This window comes from Salvelinus alpinus, chromosome 8, assembly GCF_045679555.1.
Source record: "Salvelinus alpinus chromosome 8, SLU_Salpinus.1, whole genome shotgun sequence".
Classification (NCBI taxonomy): Eukaryota; Metazoa; Chordata; class Actinopteri; order Salmoniformes; family Salmonidae; genus Salvelinus; species Salvelinus alpinus.
Window position 1 is genome coordinate 24202713 of NC_092093.1, and position 26396 is coordinate 24229108.

A 26396-nucleotide genomic window follows, 5' to 3' on the forward strand; every position below is an offset into this window, starting at 1 on the left:
TTATTGGCATTGATTTGGTTATACTGGAGACTGTAGTAACGTCATCAAACAGCAGGTGGCAGTATGTCCTAATGCAGTGATGCTGCGGTCTGTCAGTGACACTGTATGTGTAGGAGGTATGGCTGTTTATGTGTCAGTGTGTGTGCCAGCCAGCCACCACAGAGAGAAGACAACGCACTGAATAGTCAAAATAACAATTTAGTAACCATTCAAAATCCTTTCAAGGAATTGCAAAGATACAGAGACGGAGGAGAGAAGACAGAGAACCTCGTACAACCTTGTCACCGTCATTGCTTTTTTTGACTGCCTACATGTACAGGTGATACAGACTGAACAGTCTACACGCACATCTACCAAATATACCCCTCATCCTTGTAACATCGTACAAGACTACGTAAGCCTATATCTACACACCTGTAAGTATTACAATTATTAAGATGACATAAGTCATAAGTCATGCTACAAAAGACCATCTACTGTAAGGCCATATATAGTACAAACCACAGGACGTTGGTGGCACCTTAATTGGGGAGGACGGGCTCGTGGTAATGGCTGGAGCGGAATTAGTGGAATGGTAGCAAATACATCAAACACATTATGGTTTCCATGTGTTTGATGACATTCCATTTGCTCCATTCCGGCCATTATTATGAGCCGCCCTTCCCTCAGCAGCCTCCTGTGATACAACCCTGCAGAAGGCTATCTGTGTGGTGGTAAATCAGTGAAGTGGTAAAGGTCTTTACCATTACCTCCGGCGGGCTGGCGTGTCTTGCGTGGAGAGCGAGCCTGTCTCTGGTAGGGATCGTTAGACCCATACAGCTCCACTGTCCCCAGGTTCAACAGCACTGTCTTCTGGAGGTAGTCCACCACTGCCAGCCCATTACTGTTCCCAAACACAATCCTGTTGGAGAGAGGAAGGGGAGGGAGAGGGAGGAATGGAGGGATAGAGAGAAGTAGAGAAAGAGAGGGAGATATAAAAAGAGATATGAGATTGGGGTTTGGGGTTTAGATTAAATATAGCTAGTTCTTCCAGAAAGCAAAGCAGCAGAAGTCTCAGAGAGAATTTCCCTGCGGACATAAACCGTGTAGACACAGCTTGACTCCATTCCAGCTCAGCTGTACGAGGGAAATCATATCAAATCCATGGCTCACAACCACATTTTGACTCTTCGAATTGAGGACCTGTTTCTCAAGTTGAGAAAAACATTACCGCTCCCTAATATGATCTTACTTTCACAGTATCCTTGGTTGGTTTGCACAGAGCTCCAGATTGAAGTGTCATATTGGGTTGTTTCATTAGGGTTCACAGTAAATCTCATGTTGATATACTGTCTACCACCTTATACTTACAGGCCGTAGGAGGAGTTGAGGGCCAAGCTGGTGATCTGTTGGGGGGGCTCTCCACTTACCCACACCAGCTGCACCACCAACTCTACCTGATACCCTGAAGACTGCTTCAGAGGGGTACTACGCACCCTACAGACAGAGAAGGAGAGATAAAAAGAATGCAATTGTATTGAATAGCCTAGAGCGATTGTGGGTCGGTTGTGCATCCCTAAGGCAGAGTTTGTTGCAGAGTGTACGTGTGTGTAACTACTGTATGGGAGCCGGTGGTGGTGCAGGGTGCATACTTGAGGCAGGGTACGTTGTCTCGGACCCCGTCAGAGGAGTTGCTGCTGGTGGAGGGATGAGTCGGGGGTCCGGTGGTCTGGGGGCTAGGTGAGGCTGCTCCTGGGGTGGGCAGGTCACGGTCCCCCCCTCCTCCCCCCTCTGGAGGGGACTCCATGTCATTCACCTCGTACTGCAGACGTACCTCCAACAGCTAGGGAACAAACACATTCCAGAGACTCAATAATGAGTTCAGCAGCCAGAAATAATGTGTGTGTGTGTGTGTGTGTGTGTGTGTGTGTGTGTGTGTGTGTGTGTGTGTGTGTGTGTGTGTGTGTGTGTGTGTGTGTGTGTGTGTGTGTGTGTGTGTGTGTGTGTGTGTGTGTGTGTGTGTGTGTGTGTGTGTGTGTGTGTGTGTCTATGTGTGTGTGTGTGCATGATGGGAGTCTCAATAGCATTATTGGCATTTATGCATGTGATACTGATTGGTCCCCTCTCTCTCTCTCTCTCTCTCAAACTCTGCTTTCAATCTCTCCACAGGTCACACACTTGATCTTGGTCAGACACAGATCATTATTATCATCACTACTCATAGCTGCCACAAAATAATGATACAGGTTGTTTACCACTATGTATGTTGGCATGGCAACCATATTGTGTTCTTACTGGCTGGAGACTCATCTAATGAGGCATTGGGAGGTAAACACTGTCTCTAGGAACAGCCTTCAGGATCCAAGAAACACCACTGAACCAATAATGACTCTGCTCAGTATGGGAGAATCTAGTTGTCTACAGGATGCTATATTTACCACTACACTGTGCGTCTGTCGTCATGGCATCCATATTGCCAGGCTATAAGCATCAAGAGTAAATGGGAGTGTTTCTCAGTTTACACTATCCAACGATCCAACATGGTCAGTACAGAGACATGTTAAACACACACACAAAGACAGCTTGTCTGTCGAAACGTTGGTTATTACATTATTAAATTATTGCATCTGAGCTCCTAGAGTGTGTGGTTCTCCTTTTTTTTTCAAGTGTTCTACTCCGCTAGCCAGCATCTCGCCTAAATAGGTGTGCGTTTCTTTTGCCTCCAAACACACACACACGCCAACCCACCTGTACGACCTCGGTGGTGATCTCCTGCTTGCTGAAGCGGTATATGATGAGGTTGGCAGACACCCCGGCCACACACAGCATCCTGCTCTCAGGACACCAGGCCATGATCTGGATGGCAAACGGGTCCTCATCCACAATCTCTGTGTTCTGCTTGTCCTCCTTATTATTCCTGCTCTTCTCAAACACCTTGGCTGTCTTCAGCTTGTACAGTACCTGGAGCATTACTGGGAAAAGATAGGAGACGGCTCAGTTACACACAAACACATTGGGAGACAATATAGAATAGGGAAACTATAAGGCCATCTAGGCCCGAGATATTACACATAAGGAAGTCCATGTAAAGGCACTTACTTGCAGAAGCATCCCAAAACTTCACAGTCCCATCAGCATGCCTGTGAAATCATAAAGAGAAAGAGAGAACCGGCGAGGGAAGGAGAGAGGGTAGAGAATCAGAGAGGGAATAATTACCACTTCAGCTTTTTGCATACACACCCACATCTCTAATGATTCAGCTTGGCTCTACCTGTCATGATTGTCTAGATTCAGCTCTACAGACGAATACATCCACATGAGAGGAGACACACCATAACCCTGTGTCTAGTGGTGCAATGCATTCTGGGATTGACCTGTATAATCTGCACTTTGTGTAACTGGAGGAACAATCTCTCTTCAGCTGAGGAAAGAGAGAGCGTGAGAGAGAGAGAGATAGATAGACAGAGAGCGCGAGAGAGAGCGCTAGAGAGAGAGACAGAGATAGACGTGGGGGGAATACTAACACAGGGATGTCTGGAGGTGACAAGAGAGGGAGGGGGAGAGAGGGAGGGAGAGAGAGAGGCGTGTAAAGAGACCCCTTCTGCCAAGCCATTCTTCAATGTCACATTGCTAAGTTCAAGTATTCTAAAAGGCTTCTTCTCCCTGTCTCTGAGTTTTTTCCTCTCATGACTGCTAGGCAGGATAGAAGAAGGATAGAGGAAGGCAATATGATTAAATAGAGTTGGGTCTCCTACCCAGTGATGATGATCTCAGGGTAGCTCTGTGTGCCGAGGCCCCAGTTACCACCACTGATTGGCCACTCCTGGACAACACAATACACCAAACAGAACAACACAAACAAGACAACAACAAGAAATGGTAATCGTTGAGATTGATACATGCGTAAGGTATAAGGAAATCAGTGATAAGATGTTGTCAGATCCAATCTAGCCTACACATTGAACCAAATATTATAAACATACTGTAATGAGACCATTGTAATGAGACAGGAGGGAAGCAAGAGGACAGAGACACATGCCTTCTCTTAGCCAGTGGGCTGATGGGACATCATTTGTCTTAGAGATAGAGGGAACCTTTACCACGGTGTGTGTGTTTGTCAATGCACGTGTGTGTGTGTGTGTGTGTGTGTGTGTGTGTGTGTGTGTGTGTGTGTGTGTGTGTGTGTGTGTGTGTGTGTGTGTGTGTGTGTGTGTGTGTGTGTGTGTGTGTGTGTGTGTGTGTGTGTGTGTGTGTGTGTGTGTCTGAGAGAGCGCAAATGTGTTTTTTAGGTTGTGTTAAACGCAGTAGAACATACAAAGGTCAGTGGTATGACTCAACATTGATCTTTCAGTAAGAACGCTTCCCACAGCTACCCCTTACTTGACACACAGTAGAAAGAAGCAGGCAGGGAGATAAAGGGATGGAGAGATGAGAGGGAGGAGAGGGTCAGTACATGGTGACATTTCCAACAGCGCGGGAGAATATAACAAGAACACAATGAATTAAAAAGAAGCAGAACAGAAAGAGACAGGATAGAGGGTAGAATAAAGCTAGAATTAGAGAACATGTAGGATAAATGAAAGGATAAAGTGTTAGATTTTAAAAGAAAAAACAAACAGGAGATAAGATGCAGAACAGGGTGGAGATTGGACTACCGAATGTTATTTACTGTATATCCTTCAACATAAACATTGACGGGATATGATGGTATAGCACCCTCAAACTCAACTCTGGACTTCCAAGCCAGTTCCACAGATTTTTTTTCATTGTTTCCCTCTAATCGGGCACTGATTTAGACCTGGGACACCAGGCGCGTGGAATTTATTATCAGGTAGAACAGAAAACCAGAAGGCTCCGGAACTCGTAGGGCAAGAGTTGAATACTCCTGCAATAGCACAGTACTGCCATTATGAGGAGCCCAGTAGCTGAGAGGGTGTATTGTAGAAAAGTGTGGTCCTTACCTTTTTGCTGTAGCCCTGTCGTTTCTGTCTGGAGCCAACAGAGTAAAGTGCGGGTATGAGGTCCACAGGGCAGTCAGCAAAGTACTCACAGCAGGTAACCGGAGACTCATGGATGGTCAGTGGATAGGGGTTCTCGAATATGGGGTAACTGGGAAAGGGGACATACAGTTACAGCTCACAGTTTTAGTCCCTACAATGGCAGGCCACGAGACATTGAAACTGTAAGAGATGCATGCAATAGAATGGAAATGAATGAAAGTACAGAATCTAAGCTAAATCTACAGTGATAACAAGTATGCTACCTGTCAGTTAGTAATAACTGTTGTATTTTAAATGAGTAGGAACATTCAGGAAGTCCGAATAATACAGTAGCTACATATTTTATGTTAATACGGCATGTTCAGTACTTTAACATACACTCAGACGTACCCATTTTGTGCAAGGTCGATTACTACTAAATCCTTTTCTAGAAGGACCACTACAGCATAAGGTTCCTGAAAATCTGCATGGGAAAAAACAAAACAAAAAGAAAGATAGATGTCATTCATCAACACAATATGTAGGGTATATTCTATCAAATTATTCTCTGAAATATACAGTTCCCAAAGGACATAAGTGTCTTCAAGATGTTGATAAAATATATGAGCTTGAGGCTTAGGGATATATAGGGATATATAGTAACATATTAAAAGCGTTTCTCAATATTAAACTGAAGATGAGTTAACATCCCACTGGGCACAGACGTCAGTTCAACGTCTAGTTTTGATTTACATTTGGTCGAATTATCAACTAACATGAATTGAATGTGAAATGTCATTGGATTTAGGTAAACAATTGGGTGAAAAAAAAAAGAAATGCCCTTATGCTGATGACTTTTTGCCAATCTACGTTGATTCAACGTCATCACATTGATTTTGGGGGTTGAAATGACGTGGAAACAACGTTGAGTCAATCCCTTTTTTTTGCCCAGTGGGATGTTTGATTATGGAACATTATTTTGCCCAATAAAGCTTTGGATGAAAATAAACTGAGCTGAACTGAAGGAATATGGAGTAATACCACAGACCTGAAATACCTACACATAATATTGCAGCACAATAGCAGTATGCTGTTAGAGGTGGTAGGAGAAAACGCAGTGTTCTTTTGTTAGCGTCTGGCTGAGATGCAATGGGAGAGTAAATTGGCATTATTGTCTGAGCCAGAGAGAGGATAGTGTGTGCGCGTATGCGTGTTTGTGGGTATGTGTGTACATGTGTGTGTGCATGCGTGCGTGTGGTGTGTGTGTGTGTGTTTGTAGAGAGAACAGTGTGTGACTGGAAGCCTGGAACATGTTTTCAGTGTCCTCCCTTCAGAGTCAGTGTAGTTACAGCTTGTAAGTCCCAGAAGAAACACATTGTACACCAGGGTAGCCACGACCTTGACAATCAATGTCTCTGCTCTGCCTCTCTCCAACTCCCTCTTGCCTTCTCTCACTATCTCCTTTTGTCTGTTAGAATGTCTCAGAAATGCTCTAAGTGTTTCTCATTCTTTGTTGTCTGTGGATGTGTCTGTCAGTCCGGCTGTCCGGCTGTCTGTGCTGCCTGCCTGCCTATGTCTGTCAGTGTGTCTGTCTGTCAGTGTGTCCGTCTGTATATTTGATCTGCCTCTGATCTTTTCTCAAAAAGCCTCAATTCCATAATAAAATAGGAAATGTCCTGTTCAACATCCTCCCCTCCTCCCCATCAGTAACAGCAGGTTGAACCAGTGGTGCAGTAATCAGCCCAGTGTTGTGTAATCCCAGGTCTCCTAGGTCGCCATTACAAGATGGAATCAAAGCATCCCAACATAAGGTTGGTCGCCATGGTCACCATTACGCAACCATCAACCGATCGTCTGCTAATCGGTTTCCTCGTGTCCCCACACCAACATCAAACAAGACACACACACTTCGAGCTACACACACACATACACACACACTTTTTGGATGAGCTACAGCCATATGACTTTAGCCCCCATTTTCTGTGGTTAAGGTGCAGTCTCTTCATGACAGCCATTTACACATGCCTATCAACATTACACTGGCTAAGGATAAATATCATTGTAAGAGCACCGGCTAATGTAATAGCACCGGTCAATGTAATGGCACCGGCTAATGTAATTGCACCGGTAAACGTAATAGCAGCGGCTAATGTAATAGCACCGGTCAATGTAATGGCACCAGTTAATGTAATTGCACCGGTCAATGTAATTGCACCGGTCAATGTAATAGCACCGGTCAATGTAATAGCACCGGTCAATGTAATAGCACCGGTCAATTTAATAGCACCGGTCAATGTAATAGCACCTGTTACTGTAATAGTACCAGCCATTGTAATAGCACCGATCAATGTAATATCACCGGTAAATGTAATACCACTGGTTATTGTAATAGCACCGGTCAATGTAATAGCACCGGTTAATGCAATAGCACCGGTTAATGTAATAGCACCGATCAATGTAATAACACCGGTCATTGTAATAGCACCGGTCATTGTAATAGCACCGGTCAATGTAATAGCACCGTTCAATGTAATAGCACCGGTCATTGTAATAGCACCGGTCAATGTAATAGCACCGATCAATGTAATAGCACCGGTCAATGTAATAGCACCGGTCAATGTAATAGCACCGGTTAATGTAATAGTACCAGCCATTATAATAGCACCTGTCATTATAATAGCACCGGTCATTGTAATAGCACCGGTTAATGTAATAGCACCGGTCAATGTAATAGCACCGGTCAATGTAATAGTACTGGTTAATGTTATAAATGTTATAAAACTTTTACATTGTTTTATGTAATAAAGCCGGGTTAATGTAATAACTTGCCGGTTAATATAATACAAATTATGAACGCTTAATGTAATAACTTTTACCCACTTAATGTAATAGGTTATCACATTACATTTGAGTTATTTAGCAAACACTCTTATCCAGAGCGACTTACAGGAGCAATTGCTCAAGGGCACATTGACAGAATTTTCTCCTAGTCAGCTCGGCCCAACGCTCTTAGGATGATGTTATTATTTAATGTTTTTAAGAACCCCCTAATGTCAATGTCCGCTCCCCCTGGAAAATCAATTAGCATAAAAAATTCCCCATCAAAATCTGAGATATCACTGAACTACAGCGGTGTTTGTCAGACAATCAAATATCCCGAAAATCTGTCATCTCACAAAAACATCAGTTTGGCCCACTGTTTGTTAAATATGGGTAAAAATATATATAAATAATTTCCTGAGCTTTCTTATATCTCTCAGATATAGGACAGACACTTTAAAACAAACTTCCTTTTGATTGATTTCCTGAATATCAGTTTTTCCATGTATGAATCTGTTATTCAATGCGTTTCTGTGTCACACCCTGATCTGTTTTACCTGTCTTTGTGCTTGTCTCCACCCCCCTCCAGGTGTCACCCATCTTTCCTGTTATCCCCTATGTATTTATACCTGTGTTCTGTTTGTCTGTTGCCAGTTCGTTTTGTTCATAGAACCTACTAGCGTTTTCCCCCTTGCTCTTGTCTTGTCTTAGTTCCTGTTTTCTAGTTTTTCCCGGCTTTGACCCCTCTGCCTGACCCTGAGACTGCCTGCCATCCTGTACCTTTTCCCCACTACTCTGGATTACCGACCTCTGCCTGACCTGACCCTGATACTGCCTGCCATCCTGTACCTTTTCCCCACTACTCTGGATTACCGACCTCTGCCTGACCTGACCCTGATACTGGCTGTCATCCTGCACCTTTGCCCATGTTGTTGTAACAAACATTGTTACTTCGACACAGTCTGCATCTGGGTCTTACCTTGAAATGTGATAGTACGAACTGGCCCTGACTGACCCAGCAGACTTGGGCCAGCTCCGCTATGTCATCTCCTCCCAAGGAGACACCATTGGTAGGCAAGAGGAGTTGCTTCGCGGTCTGATGGAGGGGTTCCAGGCCGTGGTCGAACGTCACGACCAAACATTGGACACATTGCGGGAGCAATTCCATGGGTTGTCTACTAGGCAGCCTACCACGACGGTAACCTCGAAGGAGGTGAGAAGAGGTCTGATTGCGGTCCCAATCGCTCACTCGAGGATCCCACCTTGCATCTGATGAACTCCGGAAGTACCCGGCATCTACGTCTCCGAGAGGATCTGAGCCTACCCGAGTTCCTCCGAAGACTGCCGATTCACCTCTTCCCGAGCCAATGTAGCTCGGCAGGGTTAGGCTGTCTGCAGCCGAACGTGCATGCAGACTTGACACCCAGAGTTGTCTGTATTGCGGTACTGCCGGTCATTTTGTGTCTATCTGTCCCTTCCAGAGACCTAGCTCATATGTTGGAGTTAGATCATTTTTCTTCTCCCCTTGCTCGCCCCCGTCTCCATGCCATCCTACTGTGGGGCGACCAATCCAAGTCTCTCCAGCTACTCATCAACTCGGTTACCCTGGTGTCCAAGCTAGGCATCCCCACTCAACCCCTCTCCATCCACTCTCCAACCCCTCTCCATCCACTCTCCAACCCCTCTCCATCCACTCTCCAACCCCTCTCCATCCCCACTCAACCCCTCTCCATCCACTCTCCAACCCCTCGCCATCCACTCTCCAACCCCTCTCCATCCACTCTCCAACCCCTCTCCATCCACTCTCCAACCCCTCTCCATCCACTCTCCAACCCCTCTCCATCCACTCTCCAACCCCTCTCCATCCACTCTCCAACCCCTCTCCAACCCCTCTCCATCCACTCTCCAACCCCTCTCCATCCACTCTCCAACCCCTCTCCATCCACTCTCCAACCCCTCTCCATTCGCATGGATGTTAGAGCGCTGGATACTTACCACTCTGCGCATTGGTCCTCCTCTTCTCATTCCAACGACGAGCGTTACACCACCCCCCACTTAGATCTTTTACATAATTGACACAGTTTTCATCATCTATTGTCTGAATATGTACAACCTTGATCAAGCAGCATCCTAAAATAGTGCGGCCTACTGTACCATTTGAACCAGCAACCGACTGGAGCGTCAATCTTCTTGATCAACCAAAAACAACAAGTATCCAAACAAAACAACAAGCATCCAACGGGGCGGCAGGGTAGCCTAGTGGTTAGAGCGTTGGACTAGTAACTGAAAGGTTGCAAGTTCAAATCCCCGAGCTGACAAGGTGCAAATCTGTCATTCTGCCCCTGAACAGGCAGTTAACCCACTGTTCCTAGGCCGTTATTGAAAATAAGAATTTGTTCTTAACTGACTTGCCTAGTTAAATAAAGGTAAAAAATAATAAAAAATGATATTAACTATAGCATCAAACCAATGAATAAATTATAGTTTGTTAGAGGCAATGTGGTAGCAATTTCCACTGTGGTAGAGGACACTGCTTCTCCCCCTTGAAGGACACCTTGGCTGATGACTGAGTTCTCTACCACCCATCAATCTGGGGCTAACTGAGATGAGGGCATTTGAAAAAGAAGGCTGAGACCTCCAACAGACCTTAACCTGGTTCATTTCCCATGCAGACCTACATTAAAGGCTACCAGGGGCTATAGAGCAGGTAAGATGTGAGCTGTAAAGAGGGGAGGGTACTCCACTGTGTGTTCTCCTCTCCGACCCAGACATTTCAGCACAAGATGTAAAACGCCATTCAATTGAATTAAGTCTATTCCCACCTTCAATCAATTGGTTCCCATTGAAACACACACATCTTAGCAAAACAAGACACCAAAATCAACACCTCTGTCATTACATAATGATATAGAGGACAGAACATCTAAATCATCATCAATGAAAGCCCTCTCCCAAGGCACATCATCTCACAAAGGGCAGGGCATTCATTTAATAACATAATCAGGTCAGACAGCTATTGTGAACAAGGGAGAAGATACAAATCTAACATTCATTGTACTCCACAAAGAATCACGAGCATAAAGCTCCCCTGGGATATTTTATATTCATCACACAGTCTCACACACATACGAAAACAGAAAGGTCAAATGTCAATGCTGAGAAGGGCTAGGACACAACATATTACCGGCTGGAAACAACAAAGCCGTCAGTGTAGTTGCTAATTAAACTGATTCCACTCATAAACACACTCTGAGGCTTACTGGGATATGTGTAGATAATGATATAGCAAGCATACAAACAACCACACACATGGACACACACACACACACTGACCGTTAGAGTATGGCGTCTCACAGAGCGTGAGGAAGTCTACGATAGGATAGTCCATCTCCAGCACGGCTGTACTCTTCCCATGCATCACCGTCAGACATGGCCGCCGACCCACCGTGTCATACGACAGACCTCCAGACAGGATCATGAAGGGGTCTCTGTAGAGCACACATATACCACACACAGACAGACGCAGACATACACACATAGACAGACACAGACATACACACACATATACCACACACAGACAGACGCAGACATACACATACATATACCACACACAGACAGACGCAGACATACACACACACCGAAACACACACACAAACAGACACATGAGACACATGGACATAAGTCCATATGGAAAGCTATAGAGATGCCATATTCATTATCTCTCCAAGCATCATGTGTGTGTGTGTGTGTGTGTGTGTGTGTGTGTGTGTGTGTGTGTGTGTGTGTGTGTGTGTGTGTGTGTGTGTGTGTGTGTGTGTGTGTGTGTGTGTGTGTGTGTGTGTGTGTGTGTGTGTGTGTGTGTGTGTGTGTTTTTGTGTGTTTTTGTGTGTGTGTGTGAGCGAGCGTATCCTTACCCCAGTCTAGTGGTCTTGTACTCCACTTTGAGGATGGGTTTGCAGGGCTCTGGCTTCTTTCCATCCTTGGGCTGCTTTCCTGAAATAGAACAGATCACTTTAGCTTGTAAGTTCCCTTCTTCATTCCCCTCTTACTCTCTGCTTTGTTCCCTTTCTCCTATTTTCCCTTGCCCTCTCTCCTCTCCTCTCCACTCTCTCCTCCTCCCTTTTCTTCCACCATTTCCCTGATGGAGCAGTAGCAGCCACTGTGTGTGCCAGACAGTGATTCAGGCCTGTCCATCAGAGAGAGGGAGAGAGATAGAATTGTGAATAAATGCTAGCTATGTGCACAAAGGGAGTCAACTTAAGGGTTGGTCAAATAAGTACACCCTAAAAAGGAAGAATGTAATCACAATTTATTGTAATAATTGACAATTACCTAGCCTTAATTAAATTTCTTAAAGGGAAGCCTTTTTTAATTTCACATAAAACTGTCACACACGTTTTCCTAATTGTTCATTAAATAGTAAACTGATTATGCATGCAGCAGCGGGGAAAACAACTAATTCAAAACAGTTTCAATGGAATCCTTTCCCCATTACACTGTACACAAGAACAATAACATGGCAATTTAAGAATGGGGTTCAAAGTTTTGCTTTCTTTCACTCCCTTTCTCTTGGTTTTCTCTCTTCTATTCCTCTCTCCTTTCTCTTGGTTTTCTCTCTTCTATTCCTCTCTGCTTTCTCTTGGTTTTCTCTCTTCTATTCCTCTCTCTGCTTTCTCTTGGTTTTCTCTCTTCTATTCCTCTCTGCTTTCTCTTGGTTTTCTCTCTTCTATTCCTCTCTGCTTTCTCTTGGTTTTCTCTCTTCTATTCCTCTCTGCTTTCTCTTGGTTTTCTCTCTTCTATTCCTCTCTGCTTTCTCTTGGTTTTCTCTCTTCTATTCCTCTCTCTGCTTTCTCTTGGTTTTCTCTCTTCTATTCCTCTCTCTGCTTTCTCTTGGTTTTCTCACTTCTATTCCTCTCTGCTTTCTCTTGGTTTTCTCTCTTCTATTCCTCTCTGCTTTCTCTTGGTTTTCTCTCTTCTAATCCTCTCTGCTTTCTCTTGGTTTTCTCTCTTCTATTCCTCTCTCTGCTTTCTCTTGGTTTTCTCTCTTCTATTCCTCTCTGCTTTCTCTTGGTTTTCTCTCTTCTATTCCTCTCTGCTTTCTCTTGGTTTTCTCTCTTCTATTCCTCTCTGCTTTCTCTTGGTTTTCTCCCCTATTCCTCTCTCTGCTTTCTCTTGGTTTTCTCTCTTCTATTCCTCTCTGCTTTCTCTTGGTTTTCTCTCTTCTATTCCTCTCTGCTTTCTCTTGGTTTTCTCTCTTCTATTCCTCTCTGCTTTCTCTTGGTTTTCTCCCCTATTCCTCTCTCTGCTTTCTCTTGGTTTTCTCTCTTCTATTCCTCTCTGCTTTCTCTTGGTTTTCTCTCCTATTCCTCTCTCTGCTTTCTCTTGGTTTTCTCTCTTCTATTCCTCTCTGCTTTCTCTTGGTTTTCTCTCCTATTCCTCTCTCTGCTTTCTCTTGGTTTTGTCTCTTCTATTCCTCTCTGCTTTCTCTTGGTTTTCTCTCCTATTCCTGTCTCTGCTTTCTCTTGGTTTTCTCTCTTCTATTCCTCTCTGCTTTCTCTTGGTTTTCTCTCTTCTATTCCTCTCTGCTTTCTCTTGGTTTTCTCTCTTCTATTCCTCTCTGCTTTCTCTTGGTTTTCTCTCTTCTATTCCTCTCTGCTTTCTCTTGGTTTTCTCTCCTATTCCTCTCTCTGCTTTCTCTTGGTTTTCTCTCTTCTATTCCTCTCTGCTTTCTTTTGGTTTTCTCTCCTATTCCTGTCTCTGCTTTCTCTTGGTTTTCTCTCTTCTATTCCTCTCTGCTTTCTCTTGGTTTTATCTCTTCTATTCCCCTCTGCTTTCTCTTGGTTTTCTCTCTTCTATTCCTCTCTGCTTTCTCTTGGTTTTCTCTCCTATTCCTCTCTGCTTTCGCTTGGTTTTCTCTCTTCTATTCCTCTCTGCTTTCTCTTGGTTTTCTCTCTTCTATTCCTCTTTCTGCTTTCTCTTGGTTTTCTCTCCTATTCCTCTCTCTGCTTTCTCTTGGTTTTCTCTCTTCTATTCCTCTTTGCTTTCTCTTGGTTTTCTCTCCTATTCCTCTCTCTGCTTTCTCTTGGTTTTCTCTCCTATTCCTCTCTCTGCTTTCTCTTGGTTTTGTCTCTTCTATTCCTCTCTGCTTTCTCTTGGTTTTCTCTCCTATTCCTCTCTCTGCTTTCTCTTGGTTTTCTCTCTTCTATTCCTCTCTGCTTTCTCTTGGTTTTCTCTCCTATTCCTCTCTCTGCTTTCTCTTGGTTTTCTCTCTTCTATTCCTCTCTGCTTTCTCTTGGTTTTCTCTCTTCTATTCCTCTCTGCTTTCTCTTGGTTTTCTCTCCTATTCCTCTCTCTGCTTTCTCTTGGTTTTCTCTCTTCTATTCCTCTCTCTGCTTTCTCTTGGTTTTCTCACTTCTATTCCTCTCTGCTTTCTCTTGGTTTTCTCTCTTCTATTCCTCTCTGCTTTCTCTTGGTTTTCTCTCTTCTAATCCTCTCTGCTTTCTCTTGGTTTTCTCTCTTCTATTCCTCTCTCTGCTTTCTCTTGGTTTTCTCTCTTCTATTCCTCTCTGCTTTCTCTTGGTTTTCTCTCTTCTATTCCTCTCTGCTTTCTCTTGGTTTTCTCTCTTCTATTCCTCTCTGCTTTCTCTTGGTTTTCTCCCCTATTCCTCTCTCTGCTTTCTCTTGGTTTTCTCTCTTCTATTCCTCTCTGCTTTCTCTTGGTTTTCTCTCTTCTATTCCTCTCTGCTTTCTCTTGGTTTTCTCTCTTCTATTCCTCTCTGCTTTCTCTTGGTTTTCTCCCCTATTCCTCTCTCTGCTTTCTCTTGGTTTTCTCTCTTCTATTCCTCTCTGCTTTCTCTTGGTTTTCTCTCTTCTATTCCTCTCTCTGCTTTCTCTTGGTTTTCTCTCTTCTATTCCTCTCTGCTTTCTCTTGGTTTTCTCTCCTATTCCTCTTTCTGCTTTCTCTTGGTTTTGTCTCTTCTATTCCTCTCTGCTTTCTCTTGGTTTTCTCTCCTATTCCTGTCTCTGCTTTCTCTTGGTTTTCTCTCTTCTATTCCTCTCTGCTTTCTCTTGGTTTTCTCTCTTCTATTCCTCTCTGCTTTCTCTTGGTTTTCTCTCTTCTATTCCTCTCTGCTTTCTCTTGGTTTTCTCTCTTCTATTCCTCTCTGCTTTCTCTTGGTTTTCTCTCCTATTCCTCTCTCTGCTTTCTCTTGGTTTTCTCTCTTCTATTCCTCTCTGCTTTCTTTTGGTTTTCTCTCCTATTCCTGTCTCTGCTTTCTCTTGGTTTTCTCTCTTCTATTCCTCTCTGCTTTCTCTTGGTTTTATCTCTTCTATTCCTCTCTGCTTTCTCTTGGTTTTCTCTCTTCTATTCCTCTCTGCTTTCTCTTGGTTTTCTCTCCTATTCCTCTCTGCTTTCGCTTGGTTTTCTCTCTTCTATTCCTCTCTGCTTTCTCTTGGTTTTCTCTCTTCTATTCCTCTTTCTGCTTTCTCTTGGTTTTCTCTCCTATTCCTCTCTCTGCTTTCTCTTGGTTTTCTCTCTTCTATTCCTCTTTGCTTTCTCTTGGTTTTCTCTCCTATTCCTCTCTCTGCTTTCTCTTGGTTTTCTCTCCTATTCCTCTCTCTGCTTTCTCTTGGTTTTGTCTCTTCTATTCCTCTCTGCTTTCTCTTGGTTTTCTCTCCTATTCCTCTCTCTGCTTTCTCTTGGTTTTCTCTCTTCTATTCCTCTCTGCTTTCTCTTGGTTTTCTCTCCTATTCCTCTCTCTGCTTTCTCTTGGTTTTCTCTCTTCTATTCCTCTCTGCTTTCTCTTGGTTTTCTCTCTTCTATTCCTCTCTGCTTTCTCTTGGTTTTCTCTCCTATTCCTCTCTCTGCTTTCTCTTGGTTTTCTCTCTTCTATTCCTCTCTGCTTTCTCTTGGTTTTCTCTCTTCTATTCCTCTCTGCTTTCTCTTGGTTTTCTCTCTTCTATTCCTCTCTCTGCTTTCTCTCGCTTTGTGTGTGTGTGTGTGGGGGGGGGACAAAGTCACATCAGGGAAGGAAACATTTAACACAGAGTAAATTAAACCCTTGTTCACTTTATTTGATATATTTGGTAAATAATGTATGTTTACTTTGTGTAAATTCCTCTGTTTGTATTCTGTCTCTAAATGTTGTCTATCACTTGCAGCCCCATATAACCAAGTAAAATTCTTAGTATGTGCAAATGTACAGTGAATGAAGGTGATTCTGATGAGAAAGGAGAAATGTGTGTGTGTTTTCAAGCTTACCATGTGGGGTGATTGTCTGGAATGGCTTGCCCTGGCCCTTGATGTTCCATATGGTGAGCGTTCCGTCTGAGTGACTACAGATGAACTGCTTGCCCTCATGGTGCCAGGCAACCGAGTGGATCGCCTAGGAGACCACAGGAAGCAGGAAGTGAGGGACAGGAAGGAAGTGAGGGACAGGAAGAAGAGGGCCACTTAATCACAGTGGGAAACCATGTGTAGCAGTACCAGGTACAGTTGTACCTCTCACACACATACTGTTCACGTATAAGGTTTCTCCTATGGACATACGGTGTGTTCACATGTGACTATTACGCCCACGCCTTAGTGTGGATTATGCTGTGTTCAGCAGATGGCTGTTGTGATGTTAGAGTAGAGGAGGGTTGGAAGGTAGAGTTTACATTTGGTTACGTCATGTACATCCCTGAAACATTGTATAACCTTCTATCAACCACCTGTGTAGCATGCATTATAAATTAATTATCCTTTATGATGCATTATATAGCTACAGTACAGTATAAGCATTCATTACAGATCATAGCTAAATGCCTATTTATCTGTACAATCATAATGCACAAAGGTGGTTCAAAGGTGGTTCAAATGTGACAGTGCTAACAAGTGTTATCCCCATTGACAGAGACAAGTGTTATCCCCATTGACAGAGACAAGTGTTATCCCCATTGACAGAGACAAGTGTTATCCCCATTGACAGAGACAAGTGTTATCCCCATTGACAGAGACAAGTGTTATCCCCATTGACAGAGACAAGTGTTATCCCCATTGACAGAGACAAGTGTTATCCCCATTGACAGAGAAACAAGTGTTATCCCCATTGACAGAGACAAGTGTTATCCCCATTGACAGAGACAAGTGTTATCCCCATTGACAGAGACAAGTGTTATCCCCATTGACAGAGACAAGTGTTATCCCCATAAAACAGAGACAAGTGTTATCCCCATTGACAGAGAAACAAGTGTTATCCCCATTGACAGAGACAAGTGTTATCCCCATTGACAGAGAAACAAGTGTTATCCCCATTGACAGAGAAACAAGTGTTATCCCCATTGACAGAGACAAGTGTTATACCCATTGACAGAGACAAGTGTTATCCCCATTGACAGAGACACGTGTTATCCCCATAAAACAGAGACAAGTGTTATCCCCATAAAACAGAGACAAGTGTTATCCCCATTGACAGAGAAACAAGTGTTATGCCCATTGAAGAGAAACAAGTGTTATCCCCATTGACAGAGACACAAGTGTTATCCCCATTGACAGAGAAACAAGTGTTATCCCCATTGACAGAGAAACAAGTGTTATCCCCATTGACAGAGAAACAAGTGTTATCCCCATTGACAGAGACAAGTGTTATCCCCATTGACAGAGAAACAAGTGTTATCCCCATTGACAGAGAAACAAGTGTTATCCCCATTGACAGAGACAAGTGTTATCCCCATTGACAGAGACAAGTGTTATCCCCATTGACAGAGACAAGTGTTATCCCCATAAAACAGAGACAAGTGTTATCCCCATAAAACAGAGACAAGTGTTATCCCCATTGACAGAGAAACAAGTGTTATCCCCATTGACAGAGACAAGTGTTATCCCCATTGACAGAGAAACAAGTGTTATGCCCATTGAAGAGAAACAAGTGTTATCCCCATTGACAGAGACACAAGTGTTATCCCCATTGACAGAGACACAAGTGTTATCCCCATTGACAGAGAAACAAGTGTTATCCCCATTGACAGAGAAACAAGTGTTATCCCCATTGACAGAGAAACAAGTGTTATCCCCATTGAAGAGAAACAAGTGGTATCCCCATTGACAGAGAAACAAGTGTTATCCCCATTGAAGAGAAACAAGTGTTATCCCCATTGAAGAGAAACAAGTGTTATCCCCATTGACAGAGAAACAAGTGTTATCCCCATTGACAGAGAAACAAGTGTTATCCCCATTGACAGAGAAACAAGTGTTATCCCCATTGACAGAGACAAGTGTTATCCCCATTGACAGAGAAACAAGTGTTATCCCCATTGAAGAGAAACAAGTGTTATCCCCATTGACAGAGACACAAGTGTTATCCCCATTGACAGAGAAACAAGTGTTATCCCCATTGACAGAGACAAGTGTTATCCCCATTGACAGAGAAACAAGTGTTATCCCCATTGACAGAGAAACAAGTGTTATCCCCATTGAAGAGAAACAAGTGTTATCCCCATTGACAGAGAAACAAGTGTTATCCCCATTGAAGAGAAACAAGTGTTATCCCCATTGAAGAGAAACAAGTGGTATCCCCATTGAAGAGAAACAAGTGGTATCCCCATTGAAGAGAAACAAGTGTTATCCCCATTGACAGAGAAACAAGTGTTATCCCCATTGACAGAGAAACAAGTGTTATCCCCATTGAAGAGAAACAAGTGTTATCCCCATTGACAGAGAAACAAGTGTTATCCCCATTGAAGAGAAACAAGTGTTATCCCCATTGAAGAGAAACAAGTGGTATCCCCATTGAAGAGAAACAAGTGGTATCCCCATTGAAGAGAAACAAGTGGTATCCCCATTGAAGAGAAACAAGTGGTATCCCCATTGAAGAGAAACAAGTGGTATCCCCATTGAAGAGAAACAAGTGGTATCCCCATTGAAGAGAAACAAGTGGTATCCCCATTGAAGAGAAACAAGTTATCCCCATTGAAGAGAAACAAGTGACAAGTGTTATCCCCATTGAAGAGAAACAAGTGGTATCCCCATTGAAGAGAAACAAGTGGTATCCCCATTGAAGAGAAACAAGTGGTATCCCCATTGAAGAGAAACAAGTGGTATCCCCATTGAAGAGAAACAAGTGTTATCCCCATTGAAGAGAAACAAGTGGTATCCCCATTGAAGAGAAACAAGTGGTATCCCCATTGAAGAGAAACAAGTGGTATCCCCATTGAAGAGAAACAAGTGGTATCCCCATTGAAGAGAAACAAGTGGTATCCCCATTGAAGAGAAACAAGTGGTATCCCCATTGAAGAGAAACAAGTGACAAGTGTTATCCCCATTGAAGAGAAACAAGTGGTATCCCCATTGAAGAGAAACAAGTGGTATCCCCATTGAAGAGAAACAAGTGGTATCCCCATTGAAGAGAAACAAGTGGTATCCCCATTGAAGAGAAACAAGTGTTATCCCCATTGAAGAGAAACAAGTGGTATCCCCATTGAAGAGAAACAAGTGGTATCCCCATTGAAGAGAAACAAGTGGTATCCCCATTGAAGAGAAACAAGTGGTATCCCCATAGAAGAGAGAGAGAAAAAGCTAAAGAGCAAGGTCAAGAGAGATGAAAGAAAAATACATAGATTGACTGACATATTATAAAGAAGAGAGGAGAAGAGACATGGGAGAGAGAGAGAGAGAGAGCGAGAGCGCGAGAGAGAGCGAGAGAGAAAGAGAGCGAGAGAGAGCGAGAGAGAGAGAGAGCGCGAGAGAGAGCGAGAGAGAGCGAGAGAGAGCGAGAGTGCGAGAGAGAGCGCGAGAGAGCGCGAGAGAGAGAGAGCGAGCGAGAGCGAGAGAGAGAGAGAGAGCGAGAGAGCGAGAGCGCGAGAGAGAGCGAGAGAGAGCGAGAGAGAGCGAGAGCGCGAGAGAGAGCGAGAGAGAGAGCGAGAGAGAAAGAGAGCGAGAGAGAGCGAGAGAGCGAGAGAGAGAGAGAGAGTGAGAGCGAGAGAGAGAGAGAGAGAGAGAGAGAGAGAGAGAGAGAGAGAGAGAGAGAGAGAGAGAGAGAGAGAGAGAGAGAGAGAGAGAGAGAGAGAGAGCACCTGGCTATGAGGAGGCAGGCAGCATAAGCTAACGACTAGCGCCAGACCTGCTACAGCAACACCTCACTGAGACAACCTGAGAAACGCTTTAAAAAATGCTATACATTTTTTACATAAAAACTCTCCCAACATTATAAACGGAGATACAAAGATAAGCTAAGAGCAGAAAACAGACAGATAGGAGTGGGGATGGGGTGGAGTGGAATTATGATGCGGTGGGTTGAAATTGAAGACTCATTATTTTGTAATTAAGAATGCCCTCCCTCTGCTTTGCATAAACCAAATAACTTTATTTCTATTTTGGCAAGGCAGAACGTGATTTAGCGACCGACAACAAATTAATAAAATGGCTGCTTCATCATTATTAAAGCACTCCGGAAAAACCAGACCGGCTTACTGCTGTCTTATGGCTCATTATTAAAACTCATTATTAAAACACACCCACCAGCACGGAAGCACACACACACACTCGCGCCAATATTGAAATACTTAGAAAACATTTCTCAGCTCAAACATTTTAAGGTGAATGTAACCACACACAGTGCGTCACTTCAACAGGCTATAGAAATATATCAGTGCATTGTTCAGCTTGACAGTCCCATGGAGCAGAGACAATACATTGTGGTTAATTGGACAATGAGCAGGTAATTGAAACACATGGTTTTCTTCATATCAAACAATACCCATTAAGAATACTAATTTCATGACTTACATTATGCTCCTTTCAGAGAATGGTCTTTTGGGATGAGACAGTGAGTCACACACACACTCAAACCCACAACCTCACACACACACTCTTGCACACACAACAACAAAAATAAATGCAAAAATAATAAGACAGGCAGACCGAGAGAGAGAGATAGATATATACTGAGTGTACAAAACATTAGGAACAACTGATCTTTCCATGACATAGATTAACCAGGTGAATCCAGGTGAAGGATATGATTCCTTATGGATGTAACTTGTTAAAACCATTTCAATCAGTGTAGATGAAGGAGAGGAGACAGGTTAAATAAGGATTTTTAAGCCTTGAGACAATTCAGATATAGATTGTGTATGTGTGCCATTCAGGGGCTGAATGGGCAAGACAAAAGACTTAAGTGCCAGGCGCACTGATTTAAGTGTGTCAAGAACTGCAACGCTGCTGAATTTTTCATGCTCAACAGTTTCCCGAGTGTATCAAGAATGGACCACCACTCAAAGGATATCCAGCCAACTTAACACAACTGTGGGAAGCATTGGAGTCAACATGGGCCAGCATCCCTGTGGAACGCTTTCGACATCTTGTAGAGTCCATGCCTCGACGAATTGAGGGAAAAATATATTAGGAAGGTGTATTTGGAAGGGGTACCTAATGTTTTGTACACTCAATGTACTTATATACTGTATAGAGAGAGGGGGGGAGAAAGAGACAAACACAGAAAGAGAACGACACACACACAGAAACACTCACACAGAAACACACACACACAGAAACACTCACACACAGAAACACTCACTCACACACACACACACACACACACACACACACACACACACACACACACACACACACACACACACACACACACACACACACACACACACACACACACACACACACACACACACACACACACACACACACACACACACACACACACACACACACACACACACACACACACACACACACACACACACACACACACACATAAACAAACACAGAAACACACACACAGAAACACACACAGAAACACACCCACACACATACACACACACACACACATAAACAAACACATAAACACCCACACACAGAAACAAACACAGACGAAGACACAGACACAGATATAGACACACACAGAGAGAGACAGTTGGGCCTAATTAGAGTGCATTCCTCCTTTTACAGTGGGAGACAGACTGGGCATCTATGTAACGACAACAGTGTGTCGTCCTCCCAGACATCCTTAGTCACACTCCCTTACCCTCACTAAAGTTCAGCCACAGTACATAAACACAAACAAACAAACGTACTAACAGAAGAGAAACTGTCGACAAATCAATGCTACTCCACAGGACAGGACATGTACATACTATAAATGGCAACAGATAAAGACCCCTTCAGTAAGACAGATATTGACAGGTAGAGGTCGGTTAAAAACCTATAACAGTGTGTATCAGTGTGTATTAGAGATCTTGCCATATGTCCTATAATAGTGTGTGTTAGATGCTCTGTGATGGGGGTTGTCCTATAATAGTATGTGTTAGATGCTCTGTGATGGGGGTTGTCCTATAATAGTATGTGTTAGATGCTCAGTGATGGGGTTGTCCTATAATAGTATGTGTTAGATGCTCTGTGATGGGGTTGTCCTATAATAGTATGTGTTAGATGCTCTGTGATGGGGGTTGTCCTATCACATCAAATCAAATCAAATTGTATTAGTCACATGCGCCGAATACAACAGGTTTAGACCTTACAGCGAAATGCTTACTTATGAGCCCCAAACCAACAATGTAGTAAAAAAAATATGGATAAGAATAAGAAATAAAAGTAACAAGTAATTAAAGAGCAGTAGTAAAATAACAATAGCGAGACTATATACAGGGAGGTACCGGTACACAGTCAATGTGCGGGGGCACCGGTTAGTTGAGGTAGTATGTACATGTAGGTAGAGTTATTAAAGTGACTATGCATAGATGATAACAACAGAGTAGCAGAGGTGTAAAAGAGAGGGGGGGGAAAGCAAATAGTCTGGGTAGCCATTTGATTAGGTGTTCAGAAGTCTTAAGGCTTAGGGGTAGAAGCTGTTTAGAAGCCTCTTGGAACCGCTTGCCGTGTGGTAGCAGAGAGAACAGCCTATGACTAAGGTGGCTTTGACAATTTTTAGGGCCTTCCTCTGACACCGCCTGGTATAGAGGTCCTGGATGGCAGGGTGCTTGGCCACAGTGATGTACTGGGCCATTCCTGCCACATTCGACGAGCGACAGAGCTGGTGTAGTACAATTCGATCTTGGTCCTGTATTGACACTTTGCCTGTTTGATGGTTCGTCCGAGGGCATAGCGAAATTTCTTATTCGCTTCCGGGTTAGAGTCCCGCTCCGTGAAAGCAGCAGCTCTAGCCTTTAGTTCAGTGCGGATGTTGTCTGTAATCCATGGCTTCTGGTTGGGGATTGTACATACGGTCAATGTGGGGACGACGTCATCGATGCACTTATTGATGAAGCCAATGATTGATGTGTTGTACTTCCCAATGCCATCGGAGGAATCCTGGAACATATTCCAGTCTGTGCTCGCAAAACAGTCCTGTAGCTGACCACTTTTTTATTGGTCTAGTCACTGGTGTTTCCTGCTTTAGTTTTTGCTTGTAAGCAGGAATCAGGAGGATAGAATTAGGGTCAGATTTGCCAAATGGAGAGCGAGGGAGAGCTTTGTGTGTGGAGTAAAGGTGGTCCAGAGTTGTTTTTCTCCAGTTGCACATTTAACATGCTGATAGAAATTTGGTCAAACGGATTTCAGTTTCCCTGTATTAAAGTCCCCGGCTACTAGGAGCGCCGCCTCTGGATGAGCATTTTCTTGTTTGCTTGTGGCGGAATACAGCTCATTCAATGCTGTCTTGGTGCCAGCCTCTGACTGTGGTGGTACAGTGCTTTGAAAAAGTACTCACTCCCCTTGGCGTTTTTCCTATTTTGTTGCATTACAACCTGTAATGTAAATTGTTTTTTTTGTGGGATTTCATGTAATGGACATACACAAAATAGTACAAATTGGTGAAGTGAAATGATTATTATTATTTATTTTTTTACGGAAAAGTGGTGTGTTCATATGTATTCACCCTCTTTGCTACGACACCCCTAAATAAGATCTGGTGCAACCAATTATCTTCAGAAGTCACATAATTAGTTAAATACAGTCCACCTATGTGCAATCTAAGTGTCACATGATCTGTCACATGATCTCAGTATATATACACCTGTTCTGAAAGGCCCCAGAGTCTGCAACACCACTAAGCAAGAGGCACCACCAAGCAAGCGGCACTATGAAGACCAAGGAGCTCTCTAAACAGGTCAGGGACAATGTTGTGGAGAAGTACAGATCAGGGTTGGGTTATAAAAAAATATCCGAAACTTTGAACATCCCATGGAGCTCCATTAAATCCATTATAAAAAAATTGAAAGAATATGGCACCACAACAAACCTGCCAAGAGAGAGCTGCCCCCCAAAAGGGGGCAACAAAGAGACCAGAGGCAACAAAGAGACCAAAGATAACCCTGAAGGAGCTGCAAAGCTCCACAGAGGAGATTGTGCATAGGACCATTTTAAGCCGTACACTTCACAGAGCTGGGCTTTACGGAAGAGTGGCCAGAAAAAAAATAAGCAAACATGTTTGGTGTTCGCCAAAAGGCAAGTGGGAGACTCCCCAAACATATGGAAGAAGGTACTCTGGTCAGATGAGACTAAAATTGAGCTTTTTGGCCATCAAGGAAAACACTATGTCTGGCACAAACCCAACACCTCTCATCACCCCGAGAACATCATCCCCACAGTGAAGCGTGGTGGTGGCAGCATCATGCTGTGGGGATATTTTTCATCGGCAGGGACTGGGAAACTGGTCAGAATTGAAGGAATGATGGATGGCGCTAAATACAGGGAAATTCTTGAGGGAAACCTGTTTCAGTCTTCCAGAGATTTGAGACTGGGACGAAGGCACACCTTCCAGCAGGACAATGACCCTAAGCATACTGCTAAAGCAGCACTTGAGTGGTTTACGGGGAAACATTTAAATGTTTTGGAATGGCCTAGTCAAAGCCCAGACTTCAATCAAATTGAGAATCTGTGGTATGACTTAAAGATTGCTGTACACCAGCGGAACCCATCCAATTTGAAGGAGCTGGAGCAGTTTCGCCTCGAAGAATGGGCAAAAATCCCAGTGGCTAGATGTGCCAAGCTTATAGAGACGTACCCCAAGATACTTGCAGCTGTAATTGCTGCAAAATGTGGCTCTACAAAGTATTGACTTTGGGGGGGTGAATAGTTATGCACGCTCAAGTTTTCTGTTTTTTTAATCTTATTTCTTCTTTGTTTCACAATAAAAAATATTTTGCATTTTCAAAGTGGTAGGCATGTTGTGTAAATAAATGATACAAACCCCCCAAAAATCCATATGAATTCCAGGTTGTAAGGCAACAAAATAGGAAAAATGCCAAGGGGGTGAATACTTTCGCAAGCCACTGTATGTAAACAGCTACGAAAAATACAGATGAATACTCTCTAGGTAGGTAGTGTGGTCTCCAGTTTATCAGGAGATACTCTACCTCAGGCGAGCAATAGCTCGAGACTTCCTTAGATATCGTGCACCAGCTGTTATTTACAAAAATACATAGTCCGCCGCCCCTTGTCTTACCAGACGCCTCTGTTCTATGCTGCCGGTGCAGCGTATAACTAGCCAGCTGTATGTTGATAGTGTCATCGTTCAGCCACGTCTCCGTGAAGAATAAGATATTACAGTTTTGAATGTCCCGTTGGTAGTTTCATCTTCCGCTTAGGTCATCTATTTTATTGTCCAAAGATTGCAAGTTTGCTAGCAGAATAGAAGGAAGTGAGGGTTTATTAGATCGCCTACGAATTCTCAGAAGGCAGCCCGCCCTCCGAACCCTTTTTCTCCGCCTCCTCTTTACGCAAATCATGGGGATCTGGGCCTGTTCCCAAGAAAGCAGTATATTGTTCGCGTCGGCCTCGTCAGACTCGTTAAATGAAAAAAAGGATTCTCCCAGTCAGTGGTGAGTAATCGCAGTCCTGATGTCGAGAAGTTATTTTCGGTCATAAGAGACAGTAGTGGCAACATTATGTACCAAATAAGTCAAAAAATAAGTTAAAATCAACGCAAATAAACAGAAAAAAAACACAATCGGTTGAGGGCACGTAAAACGTCTGCCTTTTTCTCCAGCACCATCAATGCCATCGATGCCATCCAACACATACTATGCTAGTGTGTGTTCGATGATCTGAGATGGGGTTGTCCTATAATAGTATGTGTTAGATGCTCTGAGATGGGGGTTGTCCTATAATAGTGTGTGTTAGATGCTCTGTGATGGGGGTTGTCCTATAATAGTATGTGTTAGATGCTCTGAGATGGGGGTTGTCCTATAATAGTGTGTGTTAGATGCTCTGTGATGGAGTTGTCCTATAATAGTGTGTGTTAGATGCTCTGAGATGGGGTTGTCCTATAATAGTGTGTGTTAGATGCTCTGTGATGGGGTTGTCCTATAATAGTGTGTGTTAGATGCTCTGAGATGGGGGTTGTCCTATAATAGTGTGTGTTAGATGCTCTGTGATGGGGTTGTCCTATAATAGTGTGTGTTAGATGCTCTGTGATGGGGTTGTCCCATAATAGTGTGTGTTAGATGCTCTGTGATGGGGTTGTCCCATAATAGTGTGTGTTAGATGCTCTGTGATGGAGGTTGTCCATTTATAGTGTGTGTTAGATGCTCTGTAGTGGAGGTTGTAGTGTGTTAGTGTACATTGGTTTTGAGTACCTGTCTCTGTGAGACTCCAGCTCAGAGTACTGAGAGGAAGACCTGGGCTGG

At 43.5% G+C, this 26396-nt stretch overlaps 1 protein-coding gene across 10 annotated transcripts in view; it reads right to left on the minus strand.

The window, feature by feature from the left end:
* Positions 1–26396, minus strand: part of LOC139582755 (syntaxin-binding protein 5-like) — a 177670-nt gene that overhangs the window by 18520 nt on the left and 132754 nt on the right. For 6 of the 10 annotated variants that reach the window (XM_071413061.1, XM_071413060.1, XM_071413057.1 and 3 more), the window contains exons 8-18: positions 16039–16162; positions 11693–11771; positions 11112–11266; positions 5370–5442; positions 4941–5088; positions 3735–3802; positions 3079–3119; positions 2728–2951; positions 1632–1822; positions 1351–1476; positions 744–901 (exon numbers count right to left, since the gene is read on the minus strand). In XM_071413061.1, coding sequence (XP_071269162.1) covers positions 744–901; positions 1351–1476; positions 1632–1822; positions 2728–2951; positions 3079–3119; positions 3735–3802; positions 4941–5088; positions 5370–5442; positions 11112–11266; positions 11693–11771; positions 16039–16162 — 1387 coding nt within the window. The remainder of the gene's footprint in view (positions 1–743; positions 902–1350; positions 1477–1631; positions 1823–2727; positions 2952–3078; positions 3120–3734; positions 3803–4940; positions 5089–5369; positions 5443–11111; positions 11267–11692; positions 11772–16038; positions 16163–26396) is intronic. The other 4 variants (XM_071413062.1, XM_071413058.1, XM_071413056.1 and 1 more) reach the window with 1 other exon arrangement.